Source organism: Salvia splendens, chromosome 12 (assembly GCF_004379255.2).
Source record: "Salvia splendens isolate huo1 chromosome 12, SspV2, whole genome shotgun sequence".
Taxonomy (NCBI): Eukaryota; Viridiplantae; Streptophyta; class Magnoliopsida; order Lamiales; family Lamiaceae; genus Salvia; species Salvia splendens.
The window spans coordinates 26960015-26984892 of record NC_056043.1 but is presented as its reverse complement, the minus strand read 5'-3'; the positions used below and the strand labels follow the sequence as shown (position 1 = coordinate 26984892).

The window sequence follows — 24878 nt, the reverse complement described above, 5'->3', positions numbered from 1 at the left end:
TTGCGACCAGTCTTGCCTTGTATCTCTCAATGGAACCATTGGCTCGTCTTTTTATGGTGAAGATCCACCTGCATCCAATTGGTCGTTTCCCTTCTGGTAGTACACATTTCTCCCATGTATTGTTCTTGAGAAGAACATACATCTCTTTCTTCATGGCTTCTCTCCAGTGTTTGTGCTTCATTGCTTCCTCCACTGAGTTTGGTATTTCATCCTCATATAGGGCAGCGTCAAATGCTCGTGTCATTTCAGTCATCTGGGCAGTCATGGAGTAGGCAATGGGATGCGAGCTTTTCTTCCCTTCTAATTCGGGGAGTATCTTTTTGGGGGCACCCCTCTATTGCTTCGCAGTGGAAGAATATGTTGTTCTGATGTGTCTGGATCATCTTGGATGGTCTCCTCTCTATGCTCAAGATCAGTCTCAATAACAGTTGATTCACTTGGGTCAGAGTTTCTTACCTCAGGATTATCAGTCGAGGTGATTGCGAGCTCGTCACTAGTTTCAGTGGCCTCTGACGGTGTGTTTGAGGCCTGCTCTGTGTTAAAGCTAACCTTCTCTGTTGGACCCACATCGAGACCGGGACTTGGCGTAGGACTGCTTGGAAACAAACTTAGCGGGTCACTCATGGTTTATGTTGGTTGATTTCTCTCCCCCTGACCGCTAAGTTGGTAATAGAAATACTCATTCTCTACGAAATCACAGTTCATTGTGACAAACATGCGTTTGGTTTTGGGGTCGTAGCACCGGTACCCTTTTTGTTGTTGGGTATATCCTTGGAAGACACCTTTCACAGCGCACGGGGAGAACTTGGATCTCTCATGTTTGGGTATGTGAATAAAGGTAGAACATCCGAAGATTTTTGGTTCAAGAGTGAGTGGGGGAGGTATATGTGTCTGGTTAGATAGGACTTGGATATGAGATTTCTTGTCGAGACCTTGAGTGGGTAGACGGTTTAGGGTGTAGACAGATGTGGCTAGGGCTTCGGGCCAAAAGGATTTTGGGACTTTGGATTCTATAAGGTGGGCTCTGGTCATTTCAAGGAGCTTCCTATTCTTTCGTTCTGCTACCCCATTTTGTTCTGGTGTGTGAGGGCAAGTGGTCCGGTGTACAAGGCCTTGTTTGGCAAAAAAATGTTGCATTTGGGCATTGACATATTCCCCCCCATTATCTGATCTTAGGATTTGGATTTTTTCTTATATTGGGTTTGAACGAAAGTGTAGAATAAGACAAATTTATCAAAGACTTCTGACTTAGATTTCAAGAAATAGATTCATGTCATGCGTGAACAGTCATCAATAAAAAGTATAAAATATCTAAACCCTTGACCGCCTGTAACAGGTGCTGGTCCCCACACATCAGAATGAATAAGGGAAAAAACTTGGTCCACACGGGTATTATTAGACTTAAAAGAATGTCTATGACTCTTAGCCAAATAACATGTATCACAATCCATACGAGTAATTTTATCAAAACTAGGGAACAAAACTTTAAGATAACCTAGTGATGGGTGTCCTAATCGACGATGTCATAGCCAAGCCTGTCTGTCTGTGGATCCGTGAGTCAGCATCGCGATACTCTGTTGAGCTACCTCATCCACATAATAGAGACCACGTCGCTCAGTGCCACGCCCAACAATCGTCCCCGTCTGAATATCCTGTAACATACAAAAAGATGGTTGCATTAGTAAGGTGCAATTCAGTTCCTTCGTAACGTGACTGACTGCTAATAGTTTATGGGACAAGGTTGGCACATATAGGCAGTTCGAGATTTTTAGAGCGGGTGAAATATGAATGGTTCTTGTTCTCTGGACAATAAGTAATTCCCCATTGGCAGTTTGGAAGTATTTTTTGTGAGGTTTGGACATCCCAGTAAAATCAGACTTATCGAAAGACATAGTATCGGTAGCCCCACAATCAAAAATCCAATCCTTATCCTTATATGAGGATTCGGACATACAAAAGGCTGTGGATATATTCTCAAGGACTTGAAATCGATTTTTGCAATTAATTCCAGGCTCAAATTTCTAGAGTCTGGGGGCCTTTTTCCAACAATATGAGTATAAATGGGGTCGATTTCTAATTTAGGGTTATCTGGGGACCGCATAAATACAGACTGGGGTATTTTCTAGTATTTTCCAGATTTGGGAGGACTCAATTGCAATAAAGGGAAAGGTGAGGGGTTTAATTTAGAATTAAACCCCTCTATACCTGTGCCAACCCTAGCCGATGCAATCTCCTCTGCCGCTGCATTCCCATTCCCATCTGCGTCGTTTCGTCCGGCGGTGGAAACGCCGATGCTTCCCGCTGCATTTGCAGCGCCGGTAGCCCGGTTGCTCTCCCCTGTTGCCGGAGTTCCTCTGTTCCCTCTATTCGACCAATTTCGGGCAGCCCGTCGCTTCTTCATTTCATCCCACCAATCAGGATATCCGACGATGAGGAAACATTGGTCCTTCGTGTGTTTCTTTCCCCCATAGTTCGTACATACCAATCGGCTCTTGTCCTCCATGAATCGCTGGTCATATCCTCGGTGTGGAGTCTGCCCGCTCTGTCCGCCGCTGCTGCTGCGACTCGCTAGTCCTGGCCCAATCGAGTCGTCCGTTGAGTTTCTGGTCTCTGCGGTTGGTTTGAGCACGCTTTCGTTTGTGGTCTCGCGTCGGACGGTGGCGTAGGCGTTCTTCTCCGAGGGCAGGGGGTCCATTTTTAGGATATCCCTCCGGGTTGCTTCGTGGTTGCTGTTGAGCGCCATAAAAAATTGGTAAAGTCTGGTTTCGTGGACATCATTGTTGTGCTCGGCAATGTCTTCCGGGCACTTCATCTTGTTCGGCTTCTTTCTGTCGATAGACATCCAAATATTTTGGAAACGCTGCCATAGTTGTTCCAAACTCATTTCTCCTTGTTTCAGGATACTTGCTTTGACATGTAAATCATAGACTTGCAGGGAATCTCCGCCGCTGCCGTAGGTCACGGCCAATCCTTCCCACAGTTCATTTGTCGTTGGGTATTGGGAGACCTCGTTGACGAGTTCGGGCTCCATATTGTTGATAATCCATCCGAAGACACAGTGATCCAATTTCTGCCACGCCGCGTGGTTTGGATCTGTGGTCGGTGGGGAGTCCGATTCTTTGGATATGTGGGAGGTTAATCCCTTCCCCCCAATCGCCCTCTTCATGAGGTTTGCCCACAATGGGTAGTTATCACCCGATAGCTTGGTCGTGATAACAATTTCGCCGAGGTTGTCTGGGTTTACCATCTGTCCGGAAGAGGGTGTTGAGGAGTTTTGGAAACCTTGACGCAGAAAGCTTGCCAATTTCCTTGCATCTTCATCATCGAAATTTACCAGAGAATTGTTTCCGTCAGTTTTTGTTGGATCTGACATGGTTTTTGTGTTTGTTGCAGGATCTGCCCTTAGTCGGAGGGTTCAGGATTGGTATGGGCGATGATGATTATAAATTCTGAGCCCCTTTCACTCAACCTGCTCTGGTACCATATTATAATTGAGAATCTAGAGAGGAAGAGGAAGAAGACATGTTTGAGATTATTTTCTTTGTGTATTCCATCAATGGAGCAATCCTCTTAATATAGAGGATTTCCCTAAGTACATATGGTAAGAATCCCCTAATTACATATGCTATCAATTACATATTAATTACATGATTCTTTCCTTAGTTACATGATTTGATTTCCACATAATTTGATTTCCATATTCTAACATCGCGTTATTTGGATATTGTTTTTGTTTCGGCAATTTTGGCATCAACTGTGTCACCTACGTTACTAACTCGAATTTCATCATACTCAATTTCTTGAAAAAGACTCAACCCTTTATCTCTTTCAGCTGCCTCATCTTCACTGCTGCTTCATATGGGGATAAATGAGCAACGTCGAACGTCGTTGACAAATTGTACTCAAGAGGCTAGTCCACCTTGTATGCATTATCATTTTTTCACTTGTTAATATGGAAGGGACCACCTACCCAATGATGGTTACTGATGCAATAGTTAGTAGCACTAAAAATACTTGCAAGTATATAAGGTAGATCTAGCATAGCTAAAGGTCCGTACCGGAATTTCGAACGTAGGGAATAAGATTGCAACTGACTATTATATACTAGGCGCCATATACTATAGAGCCACAAGACTTTTGGTTTGATTTATAAACTAGACAGAAATAAATAAACAAATACAAAAAGCATAAAAACAAATAATACAAAGCAGACTAAGAAATGTAGAGTTTTAGGATCTACAGTCACAAGCTAATATCCAATCGAATTCCTTTAATTACGGTCTCTAGAATGACTAAGCTATCTCAGATGTAAAATCATATCTTCTCTCGAAGTACACAATTTGTAGATTGGTACCTAGAACCGAAGTTGCATTAGTGTAACAACTCCTAAAAGCTCACAAGATAATTTGCTTCATTCAAAGGCTCAAATCTCTCAATTTTATTGGCAAAAACATCAATTTCTCCTATTTCAAATTAAACTACTCATTTCTCGATTATTGTAGTAAAATCCACATGCATTAATAAGATGGCCAATCAAACAAGATGTATAAGCACAAGAAAAGTTGAAATAACCACAAGAGCTAATAAGGAGAATCAATTAAATAACTTATAATCATAGAATGTTTATCAAAAATTCCACAAAAGAGGATTACTACTCATAGACAAGTAAAAAACAACAATTAAAGTACGAGACATGAAAGAAATTGATAAAATCCAAGGTTGAATCTTCGATCTTCAGTGTTGTCTTGCCTGAATCTGCAGAGCTCCACTCCAATGGAAGAATTATATGTGAAATATGAGATGAAATAATTCATGTGTTGAAAAGGATTGGAGACTCTGAGATGCATATTTTGAATTAGGTTATTGGGTATATATAGGTTTGAAAAAGATTTAGATTTGGTAAAAAAGTGTTTTCCAAGTAATGGGAAAGATGGTAATAGGAGAATACCATCCAAAAGCCCGTAAAGCACGGAGGGCTTGGTGTGGGCGACATTTTTGTTAAAAATGCATCTCTTCTCTTTAAGTGGTGGTGGAGCCAGAGACCTCTATGGAAGGAAATTTTTGAATCGAATCATGGACCCTTACACTTGGAAGGTTCCCAAATGTTGGATGGTAAGAATAATTCAAGCATATGGTGGCAGATTAATAATTTTAAGAGTTTGGAGGTGCAAGAGGTTGCTAAGAATGGAACCCAAGGCTCATACGAGATTTTGGTAGGACCACTGGATTGGAGAAGCGAGCTTAAAATCTTTGTTCCTAGGTTGTTCTTGCTTTCGACTCAAAAAACAGTTTTGTAGCGAATATGGGTGAACGAGTTCTGGGAAGTTGGAAATGGTCATTCTATTGGATGAGGAAATTGTTTGCTTGGGGGGAGGAGCTCTTCGGGGAAATCATATCAGCCGTAAATCGCGTCTGTTTGAGTGAAAGCACGAGGGATGTCAGAGTTTGGTCTTGGCTTCCTTTGAAATCTTTCTCGGTTTCTAACTTTGTTTTAAAGGTCACGAAACTCACGGGGAAGTATGAAACAACTACAGATCACAGACGATTGGCTTGGAGGAATCTTGCCCCGCCTAAAGCTCAATTACATGTATGGTTTATTCTCCAAGGAAGATTAAATACCAAAGCTCGATTATTCAGATTCGGTGTGACTGGAGTGAAAGACGATCAATGTACGTTCTGCAAAGAGGACCCGAAAACTATTGAACATCTCTTCTTCAGCTGCAAAATCTCAAGCAACTTCTAATACTATTGCAGTGATCGGTGGAATATCTCCCTCTGTCTTCCTAATCAGCCAGGAGCTTGCCTCATGTCATGGCTTGGTATTCCTCTTAGCAAGGTTGAAAAACAAATTTGGATTTTCTTGTTCTATGTTATTTCTTGGTCAATTTTGGATATTCGGAATAAGATCATTTTCCAAAAGTTCAAGCCTAACTGGATATTGAGAAGAAATTTATTTTTTGGTGCCTTGGATATTGGATGAGAGGATGGTGCTCTGAGTTTCCATTTTCACCGGGACATGTTATGAAAAACTTTGAAAATATCAAAAGGTGGGCAACGGGAACGAGCCTACCCCGAAGATGACTTGTTGGGGAACTACTTGTTTCTTCTCTTGTTTGGTGTTTGTTGTAATTTCGAGCGGGGTCCTTGGGTGCTAGCTGCTTTAGTGTTACCGGTTAGTGTTTGACTTGTTCTCCTCTGACTTTGACTCTTGTTGTTTTCTATTGATGTCAACTCTTTGGTTGTTGTGATGTCATTTGTGTTTGCGTTTGTGTTTCTTTTTTTTTGTAGTTGTTGGATTGGAGGATTTGAGATGAATATCATGAATTAGGTTATGAGGTATATATAGGCATTAAAAAGATTTATACTAATTGGTAAAACTTGTCATCCTAAGTAATGGGAAAGATGGTAATAGGAGAGATTTGATTTCATAAGGCAACAATTTCTTTCCTTACTTGAATTTCCGTCAACTTTTGACTGCCCTGCGCAACGTTCGTAGAATAGCCATAACTTTCTCCAAAGAAATTTGATTTAGATGTTCAAGGTATCCACGCGAAGCTCTTTCAAAAATAAAGAGAATGATATGTAGTAGGTATTTATTGGACTTTAAACTCGCTGGCAGAATGGGCTCAAGCTGAGGCTGCTGCACCTTGACTCTTTTCACATTTTTTCTATCTTTTTCCATCATTTATCAACAAACATGTCAAAATAGCAAAATATACAACATATGCAATTTAAGAAAATAATTTGCATGATTGACATTTAAAACGAGCCAAATCTAGGCCTTAATAACATGCAAAACCCGTGTTTATCATTAACTTCCCCCAACACTTGCTAGGAAATTGTTCACTCCTCAAATGAATCCATATTAAATTTCCTATTTGGAAAACCACTTTCTTCTATTGCTTATCGTCTCGTAATTTATACCAATTGTTGTGTTGCATAATGTCACGCCTCACCTATTCATGCAACTCTCAAATCTATATGGCTTGTCGTCTGCATCACCACTAAATTGCTCTACGATAGGAATAGGTGCCAAATCAAATGGGGCAATCGGGTAGCGCCCATAAATCAAAATCAGGCCTATACTTTGTTTTCCATGAATTACCTCTTGTAAATCTCAACAAATAAACAAATGATATGCCATCAAATCACAAAAATTAGACCAAAAAGAGAGTAGATGGAAGAAAAGGAAGGAAAAAGGTGTGAATCATCCTTAGGGCATTAGAATCTCTTTTTAAAAGAAAATGACAATCCTAAAAAACTTTCACTAAGGCAAACTTCCACAAATTTAGCCATACTTAGCTGAAGATGCATATTGACTAATCCTAAAAGTAAACAACCATTCAATAATGGAATTGATAAATCTCACAAATGAAACGGTTTCCTCATAACAGTCTTACAAAATACCCCCACAGCAAAATATCTTTTAAGGTCACAAAAATTGAGACGTAACTGTTAGCGATTGATATTTTTTAAAAATAATAATAATTTTGGACGCAAAAGAAAGCGTTCCTAAGTTGAGAGCAAATTATTTTAAACTTTTAGGTTTTTAGGACGCTTCTCTATTTGGGTTTCCTAATTTTAGTTGAGACACCAATAATAATGATACTTTATGAAGCGTTGATAGTATAATTAGACACACAAATTAGCGTCTTTAATAGCATTAAAAATGTCCTTAGCCATTCTTTTTGTTACAGTATCCCATTTATCTAAACTTATGATAAAAAAAAGTACTACAAAAGAGTACTTATAGGTAGGGTATCCCAAAAACAATGGACAAAAGTAGGTCTCAAATTTGTCTAGAAAGGCGCCACTCAGCCGAGTCACTGTGCCCACTCGGCTAAGTCAAACATTCAGCCCCCTTTTCCTTGTTACGCATCGGCCGACTCGTTTGAGTCAACCTCCCTTTCCTCCTTCCTCGATCCTCACTTGGCCGAGTGGTTGTACACGTCTAGAGTTGTTTCGGTCGCCTCGACGCACGAATCAAATTTTAAATTACTAGTAATTTTGAGCCTTCAACAATATATAACTCTAGAATTTTGAGTTTGATCATTAGGTATAGATATTTGTATGAAACACGTCATTTTCATGTCTTACTCATTAATTATGAAACAAGCTAGAGCCTTGTTCCTACCTAGGATTCATAATATTCATTACATAACTAATACTCCATCCGTCCCACTCAAGATGTGCACCTTTCTTTTGTGGGTTGTCCCATTCAAAATGTCCACTTTTTATATTTGAAAATAAAATTTTCTCTCATCTTCTATAAAATATTCAACTATTTTTTTCTCTATATTTACTTCACCTAATAACTCCGGCTAAAATTTCGTGTCATTCAAGAAGGTGAACACCTGGAGTGGGATGGAGGGAGTACTTACTACATTTAAGAATTAATGTCCTCGTGTTTTTAAAGGTGTGGCAAAATAAATGAGTTAGTTATATTTTTTTTAAGATTGTAATGTACTATAGAATTAATGTCCTCGTGTTATTAATGATGTGTAAAATAACGAGTTATTATATTTTTTATAAGATTGTAATGTGCTCTTGTTTTTGATGATAAGTAATGTCCTAACATGCATTAGATAACATACATAATTTTCCACTATAAAACACAAGGCAATAAGCCAATAAATGATCAACATATCCAAACCTTTTCAAACCAAACGTGAAAATGGAAACAATCTCTAAACTTGAAATCCTAGCATTATGCTTACTTTCCCTAATCATCTTCAAACTCATCTCCAACAAGAAAAGGTCCACGGCGCCGCCTCTTCCGCCGGGTCTGACGGCCTTCCCTTTCGTCGGCAGCCTCCCGAAAATGCTGACAAACAAGCCTGTGTCCCGATGGATACTAAATCTCATGCAACAGCTCAACACATAGATCGCTTGCATCAAACTCGGCGGCGTCCACGTCATTTCCGTCACTTCTCCGGAACTCTCTAGAGAGTTCTTGAAGAAGCACGACGCCATCTTGGTTGCCGGCCCGACAATCTCGTGGCCCGCCTCGCCACTGACGGGTACCGGGGGCTGATCCTCTCGCCCTCCGGCGATCAGTGGAAGAAAATGAGGAGAGTTATGGCGTCGGAGGTGCTCACCGCGAGTGTGTTCCGGAGGCTCCACACGAAGAGATGCGAGGAGGCCGACCACCTCGTGAGATTTGTCTACAACCAGTGGATGAATCCGGACATAAATGGGGTGGTGAACTTGAGAGAAACAACCCAGCATTACTGCGGCAACATGAGCAGGAAAATGGTGTTTGGTGAGAGGTTTTTCGGGCCGGGAATGGATGATGGGGGCCCGGGAATTGAAGAAAGAGAACACGTGGATGGATTGTTCGCGATTCTTTCTTGTCTCTATGCGTTCGGGGTAGCTGATTTTCTACCGTGGTTGGAGGTTTTGGATTTGGATGGACACAAAAGGACTGTGACGAATGCCCTTAAGAATGTAAGAAAATACCAAGATCCGGCAATCGATAAGATAATGGAGATGTGGAGTCTAGGGCATAAGAGTGAAGAAGATGAAGATGATATTCTTGATCTTCTTATTAATCTCAAGAACCAAGAAAATGAACCCCTTTTGTCCATTCGAGAGATCAAAGCACTTATTTTTGTAAGTATTTGGGTTTCTAGCTAGCTACTTAATTTGTTGCGGAGCCTGTGGCTAGACTCCAAAATTCATAAAGAGTATAATTTGATTTTGGAGTCATGTTGGTTTTGCAGGAAATAATGATTGCAACGGTTGATAATCCATCAAATGCAGCTGAGTGGGCTTTGGCAGAGATGATCAATCAACCAGACCTACTTGCTAAGGCATGTGAAGAATTGGACAGTGTTGTAGGTAAGAAGAGGCTAGTCCAGGAATCGGACATACCCAAACTAAATTATGTCAAGGCATGCTTGAAAGAGTCATTTAGGCTACATCCGTTAATGTCCCTCACATTTCGAGCAAAGAAACTGTTGTGGGTGGCTACACGATCCCAGAGAAGAGCTATGTGATCCTAAGTCGTCCTGGCTTCGGGCGAAACCCTAGGATTTGGGATGAGCCTCTCAAGTTCAAGCCCGAGCGGCACATTCTTGATGAACAAACACAAGTCGTGCTTGCTGATCATGACTTGCGCATTTTGTCATTCAGTACCAGAAGGCGCGGATGCCCTGGCATCGTGCTTGGTTCTACCATGAGCACTATACTTCTTGCTAGACTCATTCAGGGTTTTAGCTGGAGGCCACCTCTCGGTACGAACAACATTGACTTGGCCGAGTCTAGAGATGACGGTACGAACCCCTCGATTGGACCCACAAATATATTTTCAACCTATGCAAAACTAATATTGGACGTATTCTTGTGTTATATTGTATTGTTGTGTTGTGTTGTATTCTATTGTATTGTATCATTGCAATCACCATGAATAATAAGATGCTCTCTTTTCAACCAATACAATTTCGAAGAATGATGTAAGTTGTGGATTATCTTTGCGATCAAAATTAATTTATTGGTTATAAAAAAACAACAACAGATGGTTTGAGGCTCTTCAACTGAAGTTATTGGATATATATAGTTGCTAATGATGCCACTTGTGAAGTTGTTTTTTAATACCTCTTGACTTCCTAAGTATGCTAATCACATTAAGTTATGTGTTAGCAATATTTACAGTTTTGATTAAATTGAGTTTGAAAAATAGCGATTAAACGTCGGAAAGACGGATATGTTGTTTTATCATGATAATTAAATATTTAATTATATTATTTTTTCAATGCATGGAATTGATTGTTAACAAATTTCCAAATAATAATGTTTGGATTTATCAACTATAAATCAGAAGACTCAAGGTCTAATCTTTGTAGTTCATATTGCGTAATTACAAATGATCGAGATCTTGCTGTTTGAGGCTAGGGATATGTTGCAAACTCTGATATTAAAGGAGGTAAACAGCTAAGCAAACACTTTTAGTTTGCTTTCCTTCTCCATAAAAAAGTGTTTTGATGAAGTATTATATTAAAATAATTAAGTTAGTAATCCTATCACCATCTTCTTGACTCGTTCGAGGCCTAACAGCATCAGTTGCTCCTTTAAAAAAAATAGCTTTGATGCACATTTAGGACTGACTAAGGAATGCCGTGTTGCTTGTTTTTGCTAACAAAATGATAAAATCAATATTTTCAATAATTTATACTTGTATTCATATAAAGATGCTTCCATCCCTACTAGGAATATTTTATTTAGATCAATGAATATTTTATATTGAATGATATGCAACTATCGTACTAGGAATATGTATCATATAATTCGTCCTACTTAGACGGCTTTAGTTCTTTCATTCTAATTAAATCAAGAGATTCCATTTATTGAATTAATTTATAATTTATAATTTATTCAGACATTACTTAATTAAGGATCTTGATTCAATTCCATTATTTAAATTTCTTTCTCTCTTCTAGAATAGTGAGATTCAACTCACTTGGAGACTAATTAAATTGGGAGGTTTGATTTCTCAAAATTAATTAATCATGAGACTAGTTAGATTTAATTAAGAAGATTAATTATATTTTAATCATGCAATCTCCTTTATTTTATTACAAATTATATTTAATGTAAGTAATTGTTTTTGTGCGAAATAAGAAAGAACTAAATAAATAAAAAATGAAAATTTTTAAAGGAACATAAGACTCAATTTGTTGTGGATGTTGTCAACCCATTAGATATTGCATGTGCGTAAGTACTTCATACTTAGTATACAAACACCGTGGGGCTCTTCAGTTTGCAAAAATATATTTAAGATTAAATATTTGATTTATGAGATTGAATCTCACAACCTAATTCTAGATATTGCATGTGCGCAAGTACTTCATACTTAGTATACAAACACCGTGGGGCTCTTCAGTTTGCAAAAATATATTCAAGATTAAATATTTGATTTATGAGATTGAATCTCACAACCTAATTCTAGATATTGCATGTGCGTAAGTACTTCATACTTAGTATACAAATACCGTGGGGCTCTTCAGTTTGCAAAAATATATTCAAGATTAAATATTTGATATATGAGATTGAATCTCACAACCTAATTCTAGATATTGCATGTGTGCAAGTACTTCATACTTAGTATACAAACACCGTGGGGCTCTTCAGTTTGCAAAAATATATTCAAGATTAAATATTTGATTTATGAGATTGAATCTCACAACCTAATTCTAGATATTGCATGTGCGTAAGTACTTCATACTTAGTATACAAATACCGTGGGGCTCTTCAGTTTGCAAAAATATATTCAAGATTAAATATTTGATTTATGAGATTGAATCTCACAACCTAATTTTAGATAAATAATTATATGATAACTAGTCATAGTCATTCCCTCCAAATAAAATAATATCACAACTTAATTTTAGAGGAATAGTTATATGATAATAAGTCATGAGAACCGAACAACCTTATAAGAATTATTTAATTTAACCTGAAAATATAGGCTTTGTATTAAATATATCATGCGTTTATTTTTTGGCCCCAAAAATCTTGACTACCTCCCCATATTCTACCTTGTACTATTGTTATTTTATTTTTGTATCAAATGACACCATAACAATGTCGTTTGGTGCTCTAATACTTCTAAAAAATTACAATCAACGTTAAGATTTGGGGACAAATTTTTTTTAAGGTTAAAGTAAATCTTTCTTGTGGTTTGTGACATTTGTTATAGAAATTATATTAGGTTCAATTCCTTAGATTAAATAGTATCAAAATATAATCTAGGATTTAGTTGTAAGATTATTTTAGTTAAAAGAGGTTGACTATGACTAATTATTCTTTGATTATGCATCTAGTATTAAGTTGTGAGATTCAATATCATGAAACAAACACACTATATATTTTATTCATGAAATACAATCTTGCAAACCGAACAACCCCGTGGCACTTTTAGTTTAGGCTCTCAATTAACTAATGGTAATATTGAAGTCTGAAGAAGACTAGGCCTCGAATCCACAATTAATTTAAACTTAAAAGGGATATTCAGATCAGGTAAGCGACTCTTAATTTTTAGGACAACGTGCTTCTCTTGTTTTCGAATCATTTGACTTTAATTTCTTGATCACCAATTTGTGAGCTTTCTATCATCTCCTATCTTGTGTTTGCATGTTACTATCGATTGGTTGTTTCCATTTTTGCAGAATTTGGACAAAATCTCATTGATCCTACTTGGTTATTCTGTCATACCGTTTTCCGTGGCTTGTTTGAGGTGAAGTACATGATGAAGGATTTCGTGCTTCATTTTGTTTTATTTTTTCAATTATTGCATTTCCATCTATATATAGCTATCCATAGATTGTTTGATTCAACTTCTGTTAATACGCTTCTTTTATATTTGCCACTGCGCGAGAAATGTGTTTTTTTTTTTAATTTTAATTTTGGGCAAAACCGCGAAAATAGGATATGGGGTTCGTCGACATTTTTTTAAACTCAGGCAACGCGCGTTTTGTAATTGCGCTTTCTAACTTTACGAAAAATGTACTCGAAATTCGTTTATGTAGATTCTCCTTTCCGATGAATCAGCATTTCCAGTGATGGGGGTGATTAATATTCAATATCGAATAAATGGATTCCTTCAAAATGAAAATGAAATCACAAATTTGTATTGCTTGTAGAGAGAAAATGGGGGTGTCTTTGACCAAGCTTTTCAGCCGACTGTATGCCAAAAAGGAGTTGCGGATTGTTATGGTAGGTCTTGATGCTGTTGGTAAGACCACTGTACTGTACAAGCTCAAGCTTGGAGAAATAGTCACTACCATTCCTACAGTAGGTATGGTATGATCATTCTTTTCTATTTCTTGCTAAATGTCTTCTCTGTTTTTGAGTTTTTAGAGCTTATAAGCTTTTTACAATAATTAAGCTTGGCCAATCACCCTCTAATACTGAATTTACTTTCATCATATCCAGGATTCAATGTCGAGACAGTTGAATATAATAACATTAGGTTCACAGTTTGGGATGTTGGGGGTCAACAAAGGTATAAGGTATAGTAAATCCTTTCAGAATTCTCAAGATACTTTGTAGGTGTTTGGTTTGCAAGATTGTATCCGGGATTAAATTTGTTGTGTGTTTGGTTCATGAGATTCAACCCCACAACTCAATCTTAGGTGGATAATCATGGGATAATTAGTCATAGCTAACCCCCTATGACTAAAATAATCTCACAACTCAATCCTAGATTGTATCTTGACATTATTTTATCTTGCAAACCGAACACCACCTTTATGTACTCATTAGTTGAATTAGCTTGTGCCTTGTTGAGAGCTATGTGGAAGCAGTTGGAGAATCTGCCCTATGTTAAGGATAATCTCCTTAACGCGATGCCGGAAGATAGATTAGAAGTCCCGGGAGGTGAAATCCCGTCGACAACTAGGGTTTGCAGAAAAACGATAAAGAAAACAAGAAAGGCGATAAACGATTATTTCATTGATTGATTAATGAGAATAATAGCCATATTTATAATAGGAATACTAACTTAATGAGCAAGACAAAAGATATGAAAAAGATATGCAATCCCTAAATTATCTAACTAAATAATGCAACTAAATAATTAAATATTAAACGTATCAACTCCCCCGCGGTTAAAATCCACCTTGTCCTCAAGGTGGGAACCACGACACAATGAAGAGAGTCCAAAACAACAGCTTTGGCGAGATAACTCCCCCCGGATCAAATGCACACCGAATAATTGAACGACTTCCTTCATTATTCCCATAAAAAATCACCGAGTGAGGCTCGATGCCTGCAGTGGATGACATATCGATGTGTGATAGACCCGTCTGAGTAGGATGAATGCTCTAGTAAAATCCACGCCAACGTTCAAGATATTCACGTAGAGGCTCCCTTATATTGCAAATAAGCGAGATAAACTTAACAATACGAGGTTCCTCCTTTGATTCTTCCGGCCTCAACACCCTTATAGGTGTTGTTCCTGTTTGAGCTGGTGGTTCATTTCTTGACTCACTGCAGTGCATAACAACAGAATCTTTCTTCACAGTTGTGACAATTTTATCCCCATTGACTTCCTCTTTCACTATATCATTGTCACGTACCACATTGTCATTGTCAGTGCAACGCCTGTCTAGAAGCTCTTTCTTCATGCCACGAGCAGAAATTTCTCTTTTGGCAGCCTCCTCTCGAATCTGTTTTATCTTCAGCTTTTGCAGGTCATCAATAACGTTGACATCCTGTTGTCCATATGAATCCATATTCTCCTCCATGTTTTCCTCCTCCACCTGAGTGTCTTGGAGCAGAAACCGCTGCACATAAGACTCCCAACCAGAATAGGGTGGGAGCTGGGGCACCCCCGAATGCGGCTGGTGGTAGGGTTCATGCTCATATGTGGTCGACGGTCCGTAGCCGTTGGGTTGATAGTGACTGTTGTGGGGAGAAGACTGGTAGTATGACAGCTGCGGGGGGCCAGCCGGTTGGGGATGGCTGCTCATATGTCGGGAATCCTTGCGATGAGGGTTGTCCCGGCGGGTGGTAGTCTGACCGCCCGTGCTGGCATCTGGCGGGGAAGGACCGCGGCTGCCTGAATGTCTCTGGACCAACAAATTGTGGCCATGGAGGATGGTAATCCAGTTGCCTTGGTTGGTAACCGGCGTGAGAGTTCCACGACTGTTTGTTAGGGTCTGGTTCGGTGTAAAGGGGCTTCCCAATAGGAGAAATCGGAGTCTGGTCCAGCGGTGAGCAGGTTGGGGGTGGTGGTTGGTCGTACAGCCGGGGTCGATTCGGGTGGATCAGGTTCGGGTTGCAACGGAGGGAGCGTCGCTGCTACCCTGTACTCATGCTCAACCAATCGGGACTCGAGTCGGGCGAACCTAGCGAGAATATGCTCCAACTTTGTAGCTATTGAATTAAATTGCAAGTCTCCGGATACTTGCGATACCTCCGGCCATGAACGAAGATTGACTTCGGCCATGAGTTCGAGGATGAAAGCATCAATTTGTTAAGGATAATCTTCTTAACGCGATGCCGGAAGATAGATTAGAAGTCCCGGGAGGCGAAATCCCGTCGACAACTAGGGTTTGCAGAAAAACGATAAAGAAAACAAGAAAGGCGATAAACGATTATTTCATTGATTGATTAATGAGAATAATAATAGCCATATTTATAATAGGAATACTAACTTAATGAGCAAGACAAAAGATATGAAAAAGATATGCAATCCCTAAATAATGCAACTAAATAATGCAACTAAATAATTAAATATTAAACGTATCACCCTACTCTGTATCGGATAAATGCTTCAGGAGCCACTAGAAGAGCTTATTTTTCTTTGATTGTATTTTCAGTTTCAATATCTGCTTCACTTGGCTTACAGCATATTCAATAGTAATCATATTACTAGATTCAATGCTCTTGGTATTTCACATGTCAATGCTCCTGGTAATGGTGTCAGTTTTCTGTTTGTTCTACTTTTTCGTAGGTGTAGCTACGTTTCTTCGTGCAAGTTTCATGCTCTCTTGATTATAGTATACTTTTTAAATTCTCTTATTATCGGCCCTACAGATTCGGCCATTGTGGAGACATTACTTTCATAATACTCAAGGTCTAATCTTTGTAGTTGATAGTAATGATCGAGATCGTATTGTTGAGGCTAGGGATGTAATGCATATGATGTTAAACGAGGTAAACATACACACTTTTGGTGTGCTTCCTTTTTCTATAAAAAGGTGCTTTTAAATATTATCATACTGGTGACCTTGCCTGATGTATAAAGGTTTTCAATGGACCTACTGGCTTAAAGTCACATAAAAAACTAGCTTTGATGCCCATGTAGGACGGACTAAGGAATGCTGTGTTGCTTGTTTTTGCTAACAAAAATGATCTACGAAATGCTATGAGTGTTGCTGAGATAACTGACAAGCTAGGACTTCACTCTCTCCAGCAACGCCGTTGGTATACTCTCAATCTGCCTTTCTCTCTTTGTGTGTGAGTGTGTTGGGAGGAGAGGGGTGTTCTTCTGTGCTTAGCAGATTATGCTGTTATTTATATGGAAAACGTCGTGCATATGGGATCTACTACTACTATCCTACTTAGTTACCTGCCTCAACTATTTAAGGCTCTTCTTGGCATGTATTGCAGGCACATCCTGAGTACATGTTCCACCTCGGGGGAAGGGCTATACGAGGGGCTGGATTGGCTCTCGGACAACTTTGCTGATAAGGTTTGTGTCTTTGTTGTTGCCCCCTCAGGTTAATTTTGTACTATTTCTCAACAAGTGTTATTTCATGTTCTTGATTTCTTTCATTTTGGCGACTAACAACAGGCTTAAGAAAGAAAGAAAGATGGTGGATGATATTTGGTGACTTAATGAAGGTTTAATTAAACTTTCATTATCATTTGCGCTTCCATTCAAACCAATTATGCAATTGTATATAGGGGTGTCTATAATACACGGAATTACGTAGATTTGTTTTATTTTATCTACTATAAAATACGTATTCTCCATTATATAAAACCCGCAATTTGATTTTACATTTAGCCTTTTTAAATTCCCATTTATGTGTTTTGATTTGGTTGTTTGCTCCTCTAATTAATTAATGGTCCAAAATCAATTAATTAAAACTTAATATTCAAATATATCTTTCACCTCTAGTGTCGATCTTTGCTACCCACCCACTCTTTATTGGTGTCACATTCATCCAGTAATTGCAGCCGCATGCTTCAACGCTATTCTCGCATTCACACAACAAACAAATGCAGCATTTCCATATTTCTAAATCTTTAGTTGGGTTATACTACATTTTTATGACTTGGCTTGGAAAATAACCTCATTCCAAAATAAATTGGCTTCATCTCCACAAAATCAAGTATAACCACAAACAGATTTTATGTGGCCTTCTTCTCCCTCCTCGTTATTATTGTGTTAACAATTTGTTGTTGGTTGGCCCTATGCTGCTGTTTCGATAACATTGTTTGGATGCCATTCTCGCATATCACGTCACAATTTGCTGTTTCAATAACATCGACAAAACCCATTTCCTTATTTCTCAAACATATTCCAAATGAAGAAGTCTTTGGTCAAATTTTCACGTAAGTCATGTATTTTTCAAAATATGGTCTAATTCCTATTAATATTGCATGAATTTTTGAAAGTGCGCATATTTATTGAAATATTTATGTCCTAGACAAATGATTAGTTCTCATATCTATGAATGAAATGCAGAGAAAATGGGGTTGTCCTTCACGAAGCTTTTTAGCCGGCTGTTTGCGAAAAAGGAGATGCGAATTCTTATGGTAGGTCTTGATGCTGCTGGTAAGACCACCATATTGTATAAACTCAAGTTGGGAGAAATCGTCACAACAATTCCAACAATTGGTATGCTTCTTTCCATATATATTCTATTTCTATGTTCGGGAAAAAATTTCATATTTTATAGTACTTCATTCAACAGCTTATTCTGATTGATTAGAATATTGAGATCAAGTATATATCGTTAGTTTTTGTACCTTTTACACAGATTTTTACTTTTACTTTTACTTTTAATTTCTAGGGTGGATCATAGATTTATTGATGAGAACTGCCTTTGGCCTTACTAGTTGTGTGATGTGATCACCTTTTGTTTAGGATTCAATGTGGAGACAGTTGAATACAAGAACATAAGCTTCACTGTTTGGGATGTTGGTGGTCAAGATAAGGTATAAGTTGTACCTCATTTCAATAGTGTTGGGTGTGTTTAAGATTGATGGTTGGTTATGTTTAATGGCTCTGACTATATATGTGTAATTAATATTGCGGTAGATTCGACCATTGTGGAGGCATTACTTCCAGAACACTCAAGGGTTGATTTTCGTGGTTGATAGCAACGATCGAGATCGTGTTATTGAGGCTAGGGATGAACTGCATAGAATGTTAAATGAGGTAAAGAAACATGAGTTGCTAGTTTTGGAGTGAATGAGGAATTAATTAGGGTTAGGGTTTGTCATATAGGATGAGCTTCGGGATGCAGTGGTGCTAGTTTTCGCTAACAAACAGGATCTTCCGAATGCTATGAATGCTGCTGAGATAACTGACAAGCTCGGGCTTCACTCTTTTCGCGATCGTCATTGGTATATCCAGAGTGCGTGCGCCACCTCTGGAGAAGGCCTATACGAGGGCCTCGACTGGCTCTCTAACAATATTGCTAACAAGGTACCTACCATCCATCACTTAATTAATCAAATGCATCTTCTCACTCATTTTCTATTTTTTTCTTAACAGTCTTAAACAAGAAAGCTTGGATGCATTTTGGCGCCAACCTTGTTCGAGACTACCCTTTTCCCATGCGATCATATTACTTTTCATATATATATGTAGATAGATAGTGTTATTCTAGATAGTATGTATGTATAATTGAGTTTTAAGACTCTGCAGTTAATACTATATATATAGGCCTTCTTTATGCATCCTTTTCCTGCTGAATGGATCTCACATTGCATATATATGCTTGGTAAGTTTTTGCGAAAATGTATTAATTTAATTTTGAATAAATAATAACACTATTGAAAAATCGAAATGAATACTACTCCCTCCGTCCCACAAAGATTGTCTCACTTTGACCGGGCACGGGTTTTAAGTAGGGGTGGGTAGGTACGGTATACCTTACCGAAACCACCATGTCGTATATCTTACCGTAAATTCAGTATGCGAACAAATCATACTTTTACATTACCAAAATTTTCGGTATACCTTATTTTCGGTATGACCAATTTCCATACCGATGTAGGATCTCATTTTTGGTATACCTTACCAAAGTTCAGTATACCGTACTTTTGCGGTATACCTTACTTTCAACATCAATGAAAATAGATAATTTGAGTTTTTACAATATTATTTATATTTTATTTTAAAAATATATATATTACATATATTTTATTCATAATTATATTTATATTTCACAATAAATTTTATAATTTTAAAAATATATAAAATATATTTTATACTATTAAATTTATATTTTACGGTATATACCTTAATTTGCGATACAAACCGAACTTCAGTATGAAGCGGTATACCGCGGTATATGAAAATTCATACCGTTACCTTACCGAAAGATTTCGGTAAGGTATTATATACAGTACTGAAAATCACAGTATACCAAAAGTTCGGTATTCGATATTTTTTCGGTACGATAAGGCCGGTATTTCGGTATTTTTCCCCAATCCTAGTTTTAAGAAATGTAATGAAAAGTGAGTTCAAAAAGTTAGTGGAAAGTGGGTCATATTTTTATATATTAGTTTTATAAAAAATGTGAGTAGGAATGAGTTAGTGGAATATATGATCCACTACTAAAAATGGTAAAAAGTGAAATGAAACAAATTTTGTGACGAAAATGAAAAAAATGAAACAATCTTTATGAAAAAGTAGTATTAACACACTCTCCTATTAATCTATAAATTTTAGTTGAGAAAACTTAACAATGTACACTGAGGTACCATATAAATTATAGCTACAAATTTTAGTGAAATCTGAAAAGTTTTTTTATTGAAATTTGGTTTGTTGATTGTAATGTATAGTTTAAAATTATTTTTATAAAAAAAATTTAATTTAATAAAATAAAAAGAGAGGGATCAGATTGGTATTAATGAGAATGCCTCATTGTCGTAACAGGCGGAGTGGGCATCCATCTCGCATATTTAATTGCGAGCATTTACCACTCATCACACCCCTTTCAAAACTTGCCTGAAGGATCATACTATATTCAATCACCTAATTGCCCCTTTTATACCACTTTCCTCACGCTCTCTAGTTTATATAATTTCGATGTGGGATGCCTATGCTCTCATTTCTCAATTTTACTAGTATTTTTATTTAATTTATTAGGGGATGCACTCACACAAAAAAAAAACAGCTAGTTTCTTCTCTTATTCTAATCAGTCTTTTTCATTCAATCTAATTCCATTTCTGCAGAATTTTGGCTCGAGTGTTCAGATACCAGATTTGAGGATGACAAATGGTGAATGGCAATATATAGCTTCAAAATGTAACATGATTCAGAGTTAAGAAAAATGGTGATGTTTGTTGTTGTTACTCTTTTCCAATCTAAACTGACTCTGTGTGTTAGGATTTGTATTGGAAAGGCTATGTTTTATCAAACCTCGCTGTGTTTCTAATTCAGTTCATGTACAACTTTTGGCTGTCTTCAAGCCACGACTAATGACAAATGATTTTGTGTATCAATGATATGATAGAGACCGTTTTTTATACCTAACTCAATCCGAATCTTGTTGTCTATTGCAGTTTGTATGGATTGTCAAATATAATATACGATGGTCAAGATATATCAAAATGGAACAACCCAAAAATTATAATTATAAGAAAAGCAAAGAAATCATGATGTATTCAGATATTTATAAGTAAGCAAATAACTCTAGGTATTCATAAGTCATGAAGTTCTTTCTGTTGAGGAAAAATAAATTTCATAATCCAAATTGAAAACAGATAAAATCTATCGTAAAAGATTTCAAGTCAATCTAAAGTCTATTACTAACTTTAATTTAGCTAGTGACATTGGTGTATTATAACACCGAATAATTTATAATGAAACAAATCTTGCTAAAATTCTTAGTTTTTTGTAAATAAAGTAAATTTTATATATTGGCAATGACAGACATATCGAAAATAATGTCTCTAAACACTCTTAAACAAAAATTGTTAATCAAAAGAAATTTTTTGAAACATACCATAAAATTTAATGAGCAAATTCGTAATTTTAAAAACATGGCCCAAAAACTAATAAACTCAGAACCCAATCATAGGAATTTATGAAATTAGAAATTTCTAATTGATAAATGAGTTTTAATTTAGTGAGGTTGCCGTTGCCGATCGTGAAATCGGAAGCCTTGGTATAAACACTGAGCTCATAAACCTCAGATCAGAGTAACAGATTAAATCCATGGCAGCGATTTACAGCCTCTACATCATTAATAAATCCGGCGGTCTCATTTTCTGTAAGGTAAAATGCCTATTTTCCCCCTTCCACGTGTTCTCTGAATCTTCAGTGTTCGATGTTTTGGAATTCAAGAGATAAATCTGAATATTGAATGTAGGATTATGGATCGGCGGGAAGAATGGATACGAACGACAGTTTGAGGTTAGCGAGTCTGTGGCACTCTATGCACGCCATCTCGCAGCAGCTCTCTCCCGTTTCCGGCTGCTTTGGAATCGAGCTTCTTCAGGCTGATACTTTCGATCTTCACTGTTTTCAGTCTCTTACTGGTTAGAAGATTTCCGTGTTGTTCAGCACTAGTATTTATTTATACTAAGTTTCTTAAATTGCTTCCCCGTCTTCCTATGTCGTTGATTGAATGTGAATGTGAATGTGGAGTTCGGGGTGGGGGGAGGGGGTGTGATTTCAGCTGTAGTGCTAGAGCTGGATAGGTTTTTTACAGAGGGTAGAATCGGAGGTCTTGGAAAAATTAATCTTGTTCATCTTGAAAATCCAATAGTGTTTATGATCTGCATTCTGCAACAAAAGCAAATCGTTCCAAACAAATGAGTTACTAGAGTAAGTGTTCATAAGCCTTGCTATGTAAGAGAGGAGTGGGTAGAAGCACACTTAAAACGGAGGATGTTCAGAAGGGAAATGGTTGGTAGGATGCTCAATGGTGCTTTGCTTTTGATCTTTAGCTCTTAACTTCTCTTTGTTTCCTCAATCCTCATATTGGGCTAAGTTGTCAGTCTTTTCCTTGGCCACTGATATACATGATCTGTTGGTAAAATTTATTAGCTCTAAATCTTCTTCCAAGTGCTAGGTTGTCATTTGCAAAACGTGATGAGAACCTGCATTTATCCCACAAATTTTATAGCTTATCCTCTTGTTTTCTTGCTCATCTCTTGTGGAATTAAATTAATTTATGTGATTACTTTTGATTCAAGGCTATTCTGGTTTTGTACTCAGAAAAATTGGATGTAAGCTCCATTGTTCGGATTTCAAGAATGTTAGTTCCTAGGGTAAAGAAGTAACTAGATACTTATGTTGATGCATATATGCATACACTCATTGCTCAACTAATAGATAGACGTACATGAGTTCCTTGTGATATTCCCCTGGAAGTGAGGATTTCATATCACTGAGACATGTATAATTCTTATTAGAGTTGCCGGTAGCTATCACTGGAGGTAAATAACCATGTCTTGTTGCATTGTATGCTTTAGTATTAAGAATCAGCATAAAGTAGGACCACGCTAGTTAGTTTGCTTGCATCGAGGCCTTAGGAAAATGTCAGGATATTTATATTGCATATGCTTGTCCTATCAGATATCAGGACAATATTTTATTCTTGTCCTATTCCTAGACACTATCTTTTCTAGGAAACTGATAATGGGCAAGAGTCAGAGCCACCTAGAGAGGAGACCCTGGTGTTGCTCTAACACTCAGCATTGGTTGTTGTCTGGTTGAACATGTGCTTTAAATCGGATAATTGCAACACTGCCCATATGCCTTATTGAACAGTTTGCCAAGATCTTGTGAGATTGTTGTGGGAAGTTGGGAACATGACGAGGATTAACCTTTCCGGTGATTAAGTAGAATGGATTGCTTCCTGAAATGATTCATATAGTACAATTTATGGTGGCACAGATATATTACAGTATTAATTTTAAAAGATAAGTATTTATGTTTAAATCAAAACTTTGAAATTTCGTGCTGTTAAGCACTTAAGCTTGAATAAGTGTGTGAGATTTGAATTCTCATTACTTAATGCTCGAGCTTGACTCGATAAACAATAATTCAAGCTTAAGTTTCACAATACTCAGGTTGACTCCGCTTTGTTACATCCTTAAAATATTATGCCTTGTCTTGGAAGAGTACTAGTGCATGGCTGCACGCGCAGTTGAGAACGTCATTAAATATCAGCTTTTTAGATGCATTATAGTTTAATTATCATCTATGTTGAGCAGTTCGAGTTTGAGGATGTAAAAGCTTCACCATGTGGACGTGGAACTTAATTTTGGGTAACCAAATAAGTGGTCTGCCTGGAGTCATGTACTGGCTGCTTTTTCTTTGTCTGCCTTATGCTAGTCTAGCAGTAATCTTTTAAAAAAATCTAGGTAGAAATGGTCTTGAACCTGGAGGTGTGGTAGGTTTGCATGTGTTTTTATGATTGCTCCTTTGTAATTTCATGACTGTCAATTACACAAAACACGATTTTATACATCTTGTCACCGTCCCTTTATATACTGTCCAGCGATTCTTGAAACTTTTTGGGGTTGATTTTTTCTCATTTGATGTCATGAATTAAATCGTGTAGGTCTAAATTCTTTGTGGTTTGTGAGCCTGGAACTCAGCATATGGAGAATCTGTTGAAACATATATATGAGTTATACACAGATTATGTCTTGAAGAACCCTTTCTACGAGATGGAGATGCCAATTCGATGCGAGTTGTTTGACATAAGTTTGGCACAAGCAGTACAGAAGGAGCGAGTCGCCTTATTGGGGAGATGACCTGCTAGCAGGGAAACGTATCTCGTGTTCGTTCTGTATACTTAGCCCGTTTATGTTATTGTTGAGCGTTCTGTTTTGAAAACAATGATCGAAGAAGGTTAGGTGATTCGGTTTCAGTAAACTCAGATTTGTATATGCAACGACTATGTTGCTTGTGGAGACTGATTCTTTGATAATTCGGATTCTTGAAATTGTGCTGAGCATCTGAAGTGCATGTTTATTTCCTGAATTCACTACTATAATTCATAAATTATGCTTCTTTCTTCTTTCAAAAATTGGTGCCAGTGATTAATATATATGGCATAAAACCATCCCAATTAATGAGAGAACAGTTTAAGGCAAAATGTAAAATCACTAAAATGAATAAACCCATTGCAAACTCCTCAGTAAAATTGATTCATATCTAATAAGTCACTCC

The 24878-nt window shown here is 37.5% G+C and overlaps 1 protein-coding gene, 1 non-coding gene and 2 pseudogenes across 2 annotated transcripts; 3 read left to right on the top strand and 1 right to left on the bottom strand.

Annotated features, from left to right (window-relative positions):
* The first annotated feature begins 8674 nt into the window (after window positions 1-8674).
* On the top strand, window positions 8675-10539 carry LOC121757806 (annotated as a pseudogene).
* Window positions 10540-13647: 3108 nt separating this feature from the next.
* On the top strand, window positions 13648-19295 carry LOC121757805. Its single transcript, XM_042153286.1, has 10 exons — window positions 13648-13795; window positions 13933-14009; window positions 16540-16659; window positions 16811-16929; window positions 17116-17225; window positions 18200-18352; window positions 18602-18672; window positions 18776-18895; window positions 18965-19165; window positions 19235-19295. The coding sequence occupies exons 1-10, from the start codon at window positions 13648-13650 to the stop codon at window positions 19238-19240; spliced, it is 1125 nt and encodes a 374-aa protein (XP_042009220.1). The 3' UTR covers window positions 19241-19295.
* Window positions 19296-20579: 1284 nt separating this feature from the next.
* On the bottom strand, window positions 20580-20682 carry LOC121759786. The gene has a single exon (XR_006041731.1). It is a non-coding gene; the product is annotated as a small nucleolar RNA Z279/snoR105/snoR108 (small nucleolar RNA).
* A 1102-nt stretch (window positions 20683-21784) lies between these two features.
* LOC121758870 lies at window positions 21785-24663 on the top strand (annotated as a pseudogene).
* The last annotated feature ends 215 nt before the right edge of the window (window positions 24664-24878 follow it).